Below are 13,794 nucleotides of genomic sequence, written 5' to 3' on the forward strand. Positions count from 1 at the left end.
GAGGCAGAAGTCAGAGTGCCTTCAGCCTTGAGGTTCATCAGACGCTGTCGGCTTACGTGGAAGAAGGCCCGTCTTAATCTTCTGCGTGCCTCACAGCAGTACCAGCGACAAGCCAACAGACGTCGCCGTCCCGGTCCTACCCTGTACCCCGGCCAGAGAGTATGGCTCTCAACAAAGGACTTACCGCTACGGGTGGAGTCTCGCAAGCTGTCCCAGAGATTCATCGGTCCCTTTAAGATTGCCAGGAGAGTCAATCCCGTTACTTTTCGCCTGCACTTACCCAGATCCCTTAAGATCAATCCAACATTTCACATTTCTTTATTAAAACCTGTTGTTTTTTCTCCCCTTATCCCGGCAGGCAGACCTCCCCCTCCGCCCCGTGTCATCGGAGGCCAGTCGGCTTATACCGTCCACCGGATACTGGATTCCCGCCGGGTGCAGCGGTCCTGGCAGTATCTGGTGGACTGGGAAGGCTACGGTCCCGAGGAGCGCTCCTGGGTTCCTGCCAAGGACATACTGGACCCTGACCTCATTCATCAGTTCAGGGCCCTCCACCCTGAGAAGGCTGGTAGGAACGTCAGGAGCCGTTCCTAGGAGGGGGATTCTGTCAGGTTTTGGCCAGGACTGTTCTGGTTTTGTCACTAGATGTCCCCATTGCACCTTTTTTGAACCTTTTGTTTTTTCCTTGCTCTTTTATTGTTTGCACCTGTAGGTCGTTCCCTTGTTTGTATTTAAACCCTGTGTGTTCCTCAGTTCTTTGCTCAGTGTTTGTAAGTTAGCACCCAGCCCCAGCCCAAGCCTTGTTCTGTAAATATATTTCTCTTATTGGATTTTCCAGAGGTTCTCTGGTTTAGTTCTTGTGTGTATTTTTGAGTAGTCTTTGGAGGTTTGTTTTTCTCTGCTGTTTTTACCACTTTGTGGAGTTTCTTTTGCATTTTTGAGGATTTCCATTTTGTGCCTCTTGGCTTTATGTTTGGACATTGTGGATTTAGATTCTTTGCCTGAAGTTTTTGTTCTTTTATTAAACCACCATCTCTAGAACTACTGTGTCTGCCTCATCTTCTGGGTTCTGCTGATTATTAGTGACTGTTTCTCGCACCGGGTCCTGACAGACGTGGCTTTAGATGTGAAACGATCAGAGGAGAAACCAGATCCATATTCATCAGGAGAGTCATTTGTGTAGTAAAACCTTAACACATACTGAGGAGCTCCTCCTGGAACCTGCTTATACCAGAATACATAATTGCTTTCATCTTCTGTAATGTCACAGTAAAAAGTAGCAGTCCCCTTTGTACTGACAGTCAGTACTGAAGGTGTCTGTATCACTGCTTTCTGGCAACTGACATCTGTGGGAATGAAACACAGAATTTACGACATGTTATCATACATGAATGTACAACTTCTATTGAAATCTTTAGATTCAGATTGAACATATAGTAAATCCTTACATGTTAGAGCAGTGATGAGAGTACAGAGTGTCCCCAGCATGTTGTCAGTGTGTGGTGTGAACGGCCCTTACTGTCCAGCTGAGAGATGAGCAGGGTTGGAGTGTGAGGAGAGGCTGCAGGACCCACCTATAAGGAGACAGACAGGGAGGACCAGAGGGAGGGGCCTCTACAGTTAACCTATCACCAAGCCAGGGAGGACCAGAGGGAGGGGACTTTGCAGTTAACCAATCACCAGCTGCTCTCATTGCTCTACATGAGGCCCTGTCTTCATCACTGACTCCTATTCTACCTCCATCAAACCATAACTGGAGATTAACATCCTATACTAGTTCTACATAGGGACAACATAATGATGAGTTATTCAATATGAGTCCCAAATATCTCCCTAATCCTTTTATAGTGCACTACTGTTGACCAGAACCCAATGAGCCTTTGTCAAAAGTAGTGCACTGTAAAGGGAATAGAGTGCAATTAGGGACATTTTCTGTTTTCTGTCTCAGTTTCTGTCCTCTCCCCCCACACACACAGTTCTGAGAGGAGATAAAATAACCTCTTAATTTGCATGAAGCTATAAATAAGGAGGGGAGGAGGAGGGGAGGGGAAGCAGGTGTGTTCTGGGGGAGAAAGGGAGCAACACATCACTGTAACTCAGTGTCAGAACTAGAACACGTCCCTGGTGAATGACTCTGATAACTAGAAATACTAGATATGAAACCAGTGGTCTACAGACAGCTGTTCCTGTTGTTTACTTAGTCATGGATTGATGTCAGTGGGAGAATAAGTGAAGACCAGACATATGCAGTTGTAATTAATGCTGAAATGACTGAGTCCAACATCTAATGTTAATACTAGAGAACAGTTTATACCATGCAATAATGGCAGCTTCTAACTCTCTAAACATTCACCTGGCAATCCTGCATCCTCATGTAAGGCTATAGTCAACTGTTAGGTCATCTCTGGTTGGTCACAATCCTTCTTATGATAATAAAGCAGGTAAGGATTCTGGGCTCTTCTGTCTTGGTTCAATTTAATCAATAATTCTCCAGATTCCCCATCATTTAGTGCTGCTAACACTGATGTTCATCAACATGCTCAAATACAAACACTTGTTCTTTAGAATGTTCTTTATTTAATATCCACAATACAACAAAGCTCTAACTATTCCTCTATTAATAATTAGTAATTCAACTCATTTCACAACAGTAGAGAGGTATAGTCATCATGACAGTGTTTCAGATGTTATGTTTTAGAGAACATGATGCCAGTACAGTGAATGCATCAATAGTAACTTGTCATGAGAAACAACCCTCAACAACTATTTGACATTACATTGGTTATTGTCATACTATTCACTGCTGCATTCAGACTTCAGCCCAATATCATCCATGTTGTTAGGATTTTAACTTCTATATTTAACAGCAAAGCAAGGATCAACACATCACTTAACAGTTCTAACGAAATAACAGCTGCACTCGCTGTGAAGCTATAACAAACTACCAGTTGTATTGATTGTCTGAAACTATTGATTTACAGATTACAACTAGTCTTTCTGATCTCTTTCTCAGAGAATGTTGACCCCAACGACACTTTACATGTGAACAGCAGGTCCTTGTCCCAGTCTGCAGTCTGAATGGTCAGATAGCTGCTGATCTTGAAGGTTTTGTCTGGTTGCTGCTCAGCAGGGCTGGTAGAAACATCTTCTGTCACTGATTCACTGTTAGACATCCAGCTGACATCTGCCAACCCCTTGGACTTCTGAGACAGGTTACTAGTCAGACACACCAGTGTTGCTCTGCTGGACTTGAGGTCTTCAGTGGATGGAGGGAACAGGGTCACAGCAGGTGTAGCCAGATCTCCATCTGTAGAAAGTAGTCAACGGATGGGATGAGAAGAAAACACAATGGATAACAGTTTATATTTCAGTACATGTGGGTATCATTACCAATACACCCTGCATTAAGAGCAATTAAATAGAGAACTGCTCTTCATTATGTTCACATTGACATTGATAGAAGGAATCATACGGTGTTAAGGTGTTAAAATTTTATTTTCCATGGAGCAGAGAGACTGAGACGTCTAGAAACATTATTTATAATATTACAACACAGCTCTGGAAGACTAAAATGCTAAAAGCTGAATGAAATGTGCACATTGTTCAAATAAAATACAAATAATTCACAAGCAAGTGGGATAAAAAAAAAAGTAAGCATTTGTCTAAGAAATTGAGCAGGATAAAACACTTGAGATTAAGTATCTCCTTTACATTGAGTTATATAGACAACAGAAACACAAGAAAAGCATGATAAAACACGAACATCCCAGACCAACCAGAGACATTCACACAGTCATCAAACTGTTTATAAAAAATGTACAAACAACATACGAGACAAGATTTAAGCAGGTACAAAATATTAAATCAGTAAATATAAACGATATTTTATGAATTAAAACATATAAAAATAATAATATCTTAACAACGTTATATTAAAAACAAAACATATTCTGTAGATGAAAACATTAGAAGGGAACTCACCAGTAACAATGAGCTTGGTTCCTTGTCCGAATACCACAGTGATTCAGTTTGTATACACGGCCGTACAATAACCTCCTCACTCTCTCTACTGAGAGGACAGGAACTGAAACATCCCTTTCAGACAGAGCTTCACTATCTCTACTGAGAGGACAGGAACTGAACCATCCATTCAGACAGAGCTTCACTCTCTCTACTGAGAGGACAGGAACTGAAACATCCCTTTCAGACAAAGCTTCACTCTCTCTACTGAGAGGACAGGAACTGAACCATCCATTCAGACAGAGCTTCACTCTCTCTACTGAGAGGACAGGAACTGAAACATCCCTTTCAGACAAAGCTTCACTCTCTCTACTGGCCGTCTCTATTATCAACAGTCCCCAGGTTACAGTCCAGAGTGTCCGTCTCCATCATCAACAGTCCCCAGGTTACAGTCCAGAGTGTCCGTCTCCATTATCAACAGTCCCCAGGTTACAGTCCAGAGTGTCCATCTCTATCATCAACAGTCCCCAGGTTACAGTCCAGAGTGGCCGTCTCTATTATCAACAGTCCCCATGTTACAGTCCAGAGTGGCCGTCTCTATTATCAACAGTCCCCATGTTACAGTCCAGAGTGTCCGTCTCTATTATCAACAGTCCCCAGGTTACAGACCAGAGTGTCCGTCTCTATTATCAACAGTCTCCAGGTTACAGTCCAGAGTGGTCGTCTCTATCATCAACAGTCCCCAGGTTACAGTCCATAGTGGCCTTCTCTATTATCAACAGTCCCCAGGTTACAGTCCAGAGTGTCCGTCTCTATTATCAACAGTCCCCAGGTTACAGTCCATAGTGGCCGTCTCTATCATCAACAGTTCCCAGGTTATAGTCCATAGTGGCCTTCTCTATCATCAACAGTCCTCCCCAGGTTACAGTCCATAGTGGCCGTCTCTTATCAACAGTCCCCAGGTTACAGTCCAGAGTGGCCGTCTCTATTATCAACAGTCCCCAGGTTACAGTCCAGAGTGTCCGTCTCTATTATCAACAGTCTCCAGGTTACAGTCCAGAGTGGTCGTCTCTATCATCAACAGTCCCCAGGTTACAGTCCATAGTGGCCTTCTCTATTATCAACAGTCCCCAGGTTACAGTTCAGAGTGGCCGTCTCTATTATCAACAGTCCCCAGGTTACAGTCCATAGTGGCCGTCTCTATCATCAACAGTTCCCAGGTTATAGTCCATAGTGGCCTTCTCTATCATCAACAGTTCCCAGGTTATAGTCCATAGTGGCCGTCTCTATTATCAACAGTCCCCAGGTTACAGTCCAGAGTGGCCGTCTCTACTATCAACAGTCCCCAGGTTACAGTCCAGAGTTGCTGTCTCTCCTTTCCTCACTGTCACAACAGGAGGCTTCTGTGTCACCAAAGTCACACCACTGACACCTGGGAAATAAGAAGATGACATGTAGTAAAGAGAAACATACAGACTCATTATTAATAAAACAGGAAGTAAAACCTCCAGGAAGTCAGACTCCTTACATGTTAGAGCAGTGATGAGAGTGCAGAGTGTCCCCAGCATGTTATCAGTGTGTGGTGTGAATGGCCCTTACTGTCCAGCTGAGAGATGAGCAGGGTTGGAGTGTGAGGAGAAGAGAGGCTGCAGGACCCACCTATAAGGAGACAGACAGGGAGGAGCAGAGGGAGGGGCATCTACAGTTAACCTATCACCAAGCCAGGGAGGACCAGAGGGAGGGGCCTCTATATCTCACCCGATCAGCTTCTGTATGATGGACTTTTAATCAATTTAAATTACTGTAACTATTCAACTATCAAAAATATCAATATTTTATATTGGACTAACAAAAACCATATGGGATAATTTTGGTTACACTGAAAGGAGCAGTATTTAGTTTCATGTGAGTTATGTTAGTAAGTTTTCTTAAAATCAGCATGTCATAACATAGATAATAACAACATAATGATAATATTATCTGGACCTGATAGTGGGGTTCTGAACTAACAGTACATCACTAAATGACTGTTGATGTAATACGTCTCTACTGTAAACCAGGGGACTGACTATCATGGAGGTTGTCTGATACATGGAGTCTTCTGTTAGGACTGAACCTTCTGGAATATCACTTTATCATTCATGCTTTGTGACAACTAGGTGTAATTGTTAATGACAACATTCTAGTAAATGTGTGAAGGGTTTTGTGTAAAACACAAGCATGGAATGTTCTCCTACTGCAGACACACTGGTTCAGGATGACTTGACATTCAGTTAGTGTCTATATTCAGAACATCTGAAAGCAGAAGTGAGTGTGTTTGGTGAGGAGGTTTTTGTCATGGTGTATATCACTGTGATACGAGGGCAAAAGGAGAGTCATTCCGAGTCTGACAGTAATACACTGCTGAGTCTGTCTCCTCCACATTACTGATTGTAAACTGATAATCCTTACCAGACGTGGCTTTAGATGTGAAACGATCAGAGGAGAAACCAGATCCATATTCATCAGGAGAGTCATTTGTGTAGTAAAACCTTAACACATACTGAGGAGCTCCTCCTGGAACCTGTTTATACCAGCTTACGTAATTGCCTTCATCTTTGGTGATGTCACAGTAAAAAGTGGCAGTACTCTTTGTACTGACAGTCAGTACTGAAGGTGTCTGTGTCACTGCTTTCTGGCAACTGACATCTGTGGGAATGAAATACAATTTAAGACATGTAATCATACATGAATTAACAACTTCTAATGTCTTGTTTTGATTCATGTTGAACATATAGTAAATGCCTTACATGTTAGAGCAGTGATGAGAGTGCAGAGTGTCCCCAGCATGTTGTCAGTGTGTGGTGTGAAAGGCCCTTACTGTCCAGCTGAGAGATGAGCAGGGTTGGAGTGTGAGGAGAGGAGAGGCTGCAGAACCCACCTATAAGGAGACAGACAGGGAGGACCAGAGGGAGGGGCCTCTGAAGTTAACCAATCACCAGCTATTCTCATTGCTCTACATGAGGCCCTGTCTTCTTCACTGACTCATATTCTACCTCCATCAAACCATAACTGGAGTTTAATATCCTATACTAGTTCTACACAAGACTAACATAATGATGAGGTATCTAATCTCCTACCTCCATCAAACCATGAATGGAGTTTATTATCCTATACTAGTTCTACACAAGACTAACATAATTATGAGGTACTCAGGATGTCTCCCTATTCCCTTTATAGTGCACTACTGTTGACCAGAACCCAATGGGCCTTTGTCAAAAGTAGTGCACTATAAAGGGAACATAGTGCCATTTGGGACACATATTCAGTTTCAGTCTACTCCTCTGGTCACCTGCAGACCCCCCCACCACCCCCTCCCCCCACACAGTTCTGAGAGGAGATAAAATAACCTCTTAATTTGCATGAAGCTATAAATAAGGAGAGGAGGAGGGGAGGGGAAGCAGGTGTGTTCTGGGGGAGAAGGGGAACAACACATCACTGCCTGTAACTCAGTGTCAGATCTAGGACACGTCCCTGGTGAATGACTCTGATAACTAGAGATAGTAGACATGAAACCATCAGCTGGTCTTTGGGTGGGACTGAAACCAGTGGGCTACAGACAGATGTTCCTGTTGTAAAGTACATGTAGATCTTTCCTCAGTCATTATTGGTGGTCCTATGTCCTCCTCTGCTGTACGTTGATAGAACTGCAGACTCTATTCTGATCACTGATGCACGATGGGGTGAATCCTAACTTCTAATTAAGGTGAATCTTTACTTAGTCATGCATTGATGCCAATGGGAGACTAAGTGAAAATGTGACTGAACTGCAAGTTAGGATTCTCCCCAATGTGAACAAGACCAGACTGAGTGAGGGCACCACCGAGGACAGATGTGAGGAACCAGATGAGGACACAGAGAGAGAAAATGGAACAGGACAAGGGTTCATGAGGACCAGAGGAAGAAGGGTCCCTAAACCTTAGTTAGACAGATATAGTCTCTCTACTACACTCATCCACTAGTACTAGAGGAAGGAGGGTCCCTAAACCTTAGTTAGACAGATATAGTCTCTCTACTACACCCATCCACTAGTACTAGAGGAAGGAGGGTCCCTAAACCTTAGTTAGACAGATATAGTCTCTCTACTACTACACCCATCCACTAGTACTAGAGGAAGGAGGGTCCCTAAACCTTAGTTAGACAGATATAGTCTCTCTACTACTACACCCATCCACTAGTACTAGAGGAAGGAGGGTCCCTAAACCTTAGTTAGACTGATATAGTCTCTCTACTACTACACCCATCCACTAGTACTAGAGGAAGGAGGGTCCCTAAACCTTAGTTAGACAGATATAGTCTCTCTACTACTACACCCATCCACTAGTACTAGAGGAAGGAGGGTCCATAAACCTTAGTTAGACAGATATAGTCTCTCTACTACTACACCCATCCACTAGTACTAGAGGAAGGAGGGTCCCTAAACCTTAGTTAGACAGATATAGTCTCTCTCTACTACACCCATCCACTAGTACTAGAGGAAGGAGGGTCCCTAAACCTTGGTTAGACAGATATAGTCTCTCTCTACTACACCCATCCACTAGTACTAGAGGAAGGAGGGTCCCTAAACCTTAGTTAGACTGATATAGTCTCTCTACTACTACACCCATCCACTAGTACTAGAGGAAGGAGGGTCCCTAAACCTTAGTTAGACTGATATAGTCTCTCTCTACTACACCCATCCACTAGTACTAGAGGAAGGAGGGTCCCTAAACCTTAGTTAGACTGATATAGTCTCTCTACTACTACACCCATCCACTAGTACTAGAGGAAGGAGGGTCCCTAAACCTTAGTTAGACTGATATAGTCTCTCTACTACTACACCCATCCACTAGTACTAGAGGAAGGAGGGTCCCTAAACCTTAGTTAGACTGATATAGTCTCTCTCTACTACACCCATCCACTAGTACTAGAGGAAGGAGGGTCCCTAAACCTTAGTTAGACTGATATAGTCTCTCTACTACTACACCCATCCACTAGTACTAGAGGAAGGAGGGTCCCTAAACCTTAGTTAGACTGATATAGTCTCTCTACTACTACACCCATCCACTAGTACTAGAGGAAGGAGGGTCCCTAAACCTTAGTTAGACTGATATAGTCTCAACTACATCACTACACTCCTCTCTGAACCAGACCAACACAGAACTGAGCAGAGCTTTGTACTGACAACAGAGATATTGTACACTAACTTTCCATAACGTTATCATTTCTGAATGATTTGAAACAGCGTGATGGATTTAGTCTGGAAATTATTACAATGAACTACAACTATAATGAAATACAACTATAATGAAATACAACTGTTTGAGCCACAAGGTGGAAGCATGTTATAATATTATATCTCTTGTTTTTCCCCCTGCTGGCAAAGATGTACGGAGAGAAAATATTCATGAGTAAAATGTTTTTGTACATTATAGTAAGACGTATGTTTATAATACTATTGAATATAAACTATGAATACATTGAATTTATCATGTTACTGTACTGTTGTTTAAATTCTTCATACAGTGAAAAGTACAAGCAAATATTGCCTAGGAAATAATCAAGTTGCCTTTTCAAATCAACTATTTTAAATAGATTATTAAATATATACTTTCAGAATGATCTTATAACACAATCATATCATACTAATGAAGGTTCTCAATAATGTGATGTTGTAATTTAAACCTCTGGTCCATCTCTGGTTATTCATTAACATTACAGTAAACCTGCTCTACATCCTGGATATCTAGATTAACTATTTCTGGATCTGGACTAAAGTCAGAGAGCAGGCTGCTCTATTTGAGTTCAGTTAAACTCCCCCTCATTTAGTGCTGCTAACACTGATGTTCATCAACATGCTCAAATACAAACACTTGTTCTTTAGAATGTTCTTTATTTAATATCCACAATACAGCAAAGCTCTAACTATTCCTCTATTATACATCTGCAAAGCAACCCATTTCAAATATACAGCCTACTTATCATGTAGCATATGATATCAGTGTGATTAGCTATTTATCTTTTATGGAACATAATGTATATATGCAGGTTAAACTTCTAATGCATTAACAATATCTTGAAAAGTGATGTAGAAAATCAACTGGACATTACAATGGTTCTCAGGCTATTCAGTGCTGCATACAGACTTCTTGATGTCTTTCTCAGCGAACTTGGAGCCCGCGGTGACTTTACATGAGAACACTTTGTCCTGGTTCCATTCTGACGTGTCAACGGTCAGACAGCTGCTGAGTTGGAACGTCTTGTCGGCTTGCGGCACCGGGCCACTCGTAGCGATGCCGCCGGTGACCGGATTCCCTCCCGCTGTCCAGCTGACATCGGCGTAGCCCATGGCCATCTGACTGGCCAGACACACCAGGGTGACTTTGCTGGACTTCAACTCATCGCTGGACGGAGGGAAGATGGTCAAGACAGGCGGAGGGAGGGTAGAGTCTGGACCAATGGAATGAGCAGAATAAATATTACACTAAATCATTTGATATGTTAGTATAATGAAACAGGGTTGTGTGATTATACTGTAGAATAAAAAATAAAACGTTTTCTCAAAGGCTACAAACAATTAACATGTTGGGCTCCTAAACTAAAAGGCACTAAAACCATGAAATTCTATAGTTATATATTACTCATATCTCTGTTTGTAGCTTGACTTATTTTTTTACTTTCTAAATAACTCTCCATATGTGACTTTTCAGAGGTAAAGCAGATTTCTGTGCAAGTGGATAATGAGTTCAGATCTCTAAGTTTAAACATAATCAAGAAGTCAGATGTGTTGAATGAGGGATACAATCAAACATATATCCTACTACTAGTCAACCAGCAAACAGAGTAACCAACTGTAATGTAATGAAGCAACATTGTGTGTAACTACCATATACATGGTTTTATCATTAATTAATATAATGTGGGACCAACATATTAAAGGGTTCATACAACTTTATGTAGACTTCACATTTAAATCTACCTCTGAGTAAATATATTATTATTGCATGAGACATTATAAATGAGTAGTGTTGTCAAGTGACAGCAGTAACCTACATGGTCAAATAGTCCATCACGTTTTTTAAGTTTAAATGTGAAATCAACAACTACAGATATACTGTAGGCTATGAAGCTGTCACATGGTGTCCATGACACTTGATAATCAGTCCACAAAGTAGGTTATTTACACGAAATAAATATGAAATAGGAATATAATGTTAAATATGTAACTCTATTAACTATTACGTATTACAAAAAACCTTGAATAGAAAAACATATAAGGTTAAAAGAAAGGGTACTCACCAGTGACAATGAGCTTGGTTCCTTGTCCGAATACCACAGTGATTCAGTTTGTATACACGGCCGTACAATAACCTCGTCACTCTCTCTACTGAGAGGACAGGAACTGAAACATCCCATTCAGACAGAGCTTCACTCTCTCTACTGAGAGGACAGGAACTGAAACATCCCATTCAGACAGAGCTTCACTCTCTCTACTGAGAGGACAGGAACTGAAACATCCCATTCAGACAGAGCTTCACTCTCTCTACAAACATCTCAGACTTTTCTAGAGTTCCTCTCTATGAAGTAACAGTATATAGTATAACATCATATTCTGCTGTTGTGTCTGGTCCTTTTGAATCCATCAGTTAAAGCAATATCCATATGATGCAGTTTTGACCTGATTATGATGATGATTATGATGATGGTGATGATCACAACAAGAGAGACAACATCAGTTTCCTTTCAGACAATGTTTTCTTATAATCTTGTTGACATGCAGGGATGGATGGTTCCTCCATTTCCAGATCTCCCATTGTGTCATGTATATATTGTTATAATAATCACTGACCAACTGATGTTTCTTAGAGTTCACCCCACTGCCACGCATGAAGCAGAAGTGAGTGTATTTGGTGAGGAGGTTTTTGTCAATGTGTCATGGTAGGAGAGTCATTTTGAGTCTGACAGTAATACACTGCTGAGTCTGTCTCCTCCACATTGTTAATAATCAAACAATAATCTGATTTAGACTGATGATTAGATATGAATTTATGAGAGGAGAAACCAGAACCATATTCTACAGAGCTCCAACCAGTGTGGTACCACCTTAACACGTACTGAGGGACTCCTCCTGGAACCTGTTTATACCAACCAGCAATATCATCAACAGTCCCCAGGTTACGGTCCAGAGTGGCCGTCTCTACTATCAACAGTCCCCAGGTTACAGTCCAGAGTGGCCGTCTCTATTATCAACAGTCCCCAGGTTACAGTCCATAGTGGTCGTCTCTATTATCAACAGTCCCCAGGTTACAGTCCAGAGTGACCGTCTCTATTATCAACAGTCCCCAGGTTACAGTCCATAGTGGTCGTCTCTATTATCAACAGTCCCCAGGTTACAGTCCATAGTGTCCATCTCTATCATCAACAGTCCCCAGGTTACAGTCCAGAGTGGCCGTCTCTTTCATCAACAGTCCCCAGGTTACAGTCCATAGTGGCCGTCTCTACTATCAACAGTCCCCAGGTTACAGTCCAGAGTGGCCGTCTCTACTATAAACAGTCCCCAGGTTACAGTCCAGAGTGGCCGTCTCTACTATCAACAGTCCCCAGGTTACAGTCCAGAGAGGCTGTCTCTCCTTTCTTCGCTGTCACAACAGGAGGCTTCTGTGTCACCACAGTCACACCACTGACATCTGGGAAATAAGAAGATGACATGTAGCAAAGAGAAACAAACAGACTCATTATTAATAAACTAGAAAATAAACTTCCAGGAAGTCAGACTCCTTACATGTTAGAGCAGTGATGAGAGTGCAGAGTGTCCCCAGCATGTTGTCAGTGTGTGGTGTGAACGGCCCTTACTGTCCAGCTGAGAGATGAGCAGGGTTGGAGTGTGAGGAGAGGAGAGGCTGCAGGACCCACCTATAAGGAGACAGACAGGGAGGACCAGAGGGAGGGGCCTCTATATCTAAGCCTATCAGCTTCTGTAATGATGGACTTCTGATCAATTTAAATTACTGTGTTATGGATACAGGTATCCTGTGTGTGTGTATCCTGTGTCTGTATTTCTTTTCTCTCCTTCTCCCCTCACAGGTGGCAATCATCATTCCCCAATCAGTCACCAATCAGTCGCTAATCAGAAGACACCTGCTCCTTTTCTCTTACCCTATCACATTCCCTTTCCCTTGGTTTAAAACCCTGTCAGTTGTTTTCTCTGGAGTTCGATCTCTATGTCATGCAATCTCTCTCTAGATCTCTTGTGGTTTGCAACTACATGACACTTTGTCTGTTACCCTGTGAGTATTGTTTTGTTATGGTGTTTGACTGTTTGTTGATGGTGGGAAAAGGGGGTACCAAGACAAGTCGCCCATGGGCATACACTACCCATAGGAATACTTTGTCTAAGAACACTAGTTAGAACTGGGTGGACCGCCCGCTGTATTTTTGGTTAGTTAGTTAGCTGTATTGAAGTAGGCTAGACTAGCTTAGGGGTGTTTTGGGATATTTGTTTCTTTCCTTGGGTCCAGCTCAGCCCCTTTTCTTGCCCTCCTTTACCGCGTGTTTAAAAATAAACCATGAATGTTTGACAGTAATTTAGTTGTCTGTGGTTATTTCGTTCTCACTGTTACTTTTTCACTACTATAATTTGCATGAGTTATGTTACGGTCTCGTTACCATCCCCCCTAGACTGCCGGGCCAAAGGGATTTGTAACATACTGTAACTATTCAATTATCAAAAATATATCTATTTTAGATTGGTATAACAAACTATATGGGATCATTTTGGTTACACTGAAAAGAGAAGTATTCAGTTTCATGTGAGTT

At 42.1% G+C, this 13,794-nt stretch overlaps 1 protein-coding gene and 1 gene segment (V, D, J or C); both read right to left on the bottom strand.

Moving 5' to 3' along the window:
* Window positions 1–2,554: 2,554 nt before the first annotated feature.
* Window positions 2,555–7,226, bottom strand: LOC129831548 (immunoglobulin lambda-1 light chain-like). Its single transcript, XM_055894913.1, has 4 exons — window positions 6,750–7,226; window positions 6,309–6,648; window positions 3,982–4,016; window positions 2,555–3,307 (listed from the first exon to the last, which is right to left on the bottom strand). Exons 1-4 carry the CDS (start codon window positions 6,787–6,789, stop codon window positions 2,976–2,978), a joined length of 747 nt encoding a protein of 248 aa, XP_055750888.1. The 5' UTR covers window positions 6,790–7,226; the 3' UTR covers window positions 2,555–2,975.
* Window positions 7,227–9,850: 2,624 nt separating this feature from the next.
* On the bottom strand, window positions 9,851–13,552 carry LOC129831534 (Ig lambda chain C region-like). The segment is given in 2 exon segments: window positions 9,851–10,428; window positions 12,761–13,552. Coding segments are annotated over 2 exon segments (366 nt in total).
* Between the last annotated feature and the right edge of the window lie 242 nt (window positions 13,553–13,794).

Source organism: Salvelinus fontinalis, chromosome 2, assembly GCF_029448725.1.
Source record: "Salvelinus fontinalis isolate EN_2023a chromosome 2, ASM2944872v1, whole genome shotgun sequence".
NCBI classification, from domain to species: Eukaryota; Metazoa; Chordata; class Actinopteri; order Salmoniformes; family Salmonidae; genus Salvelinus; species Salvelinus fontinalis.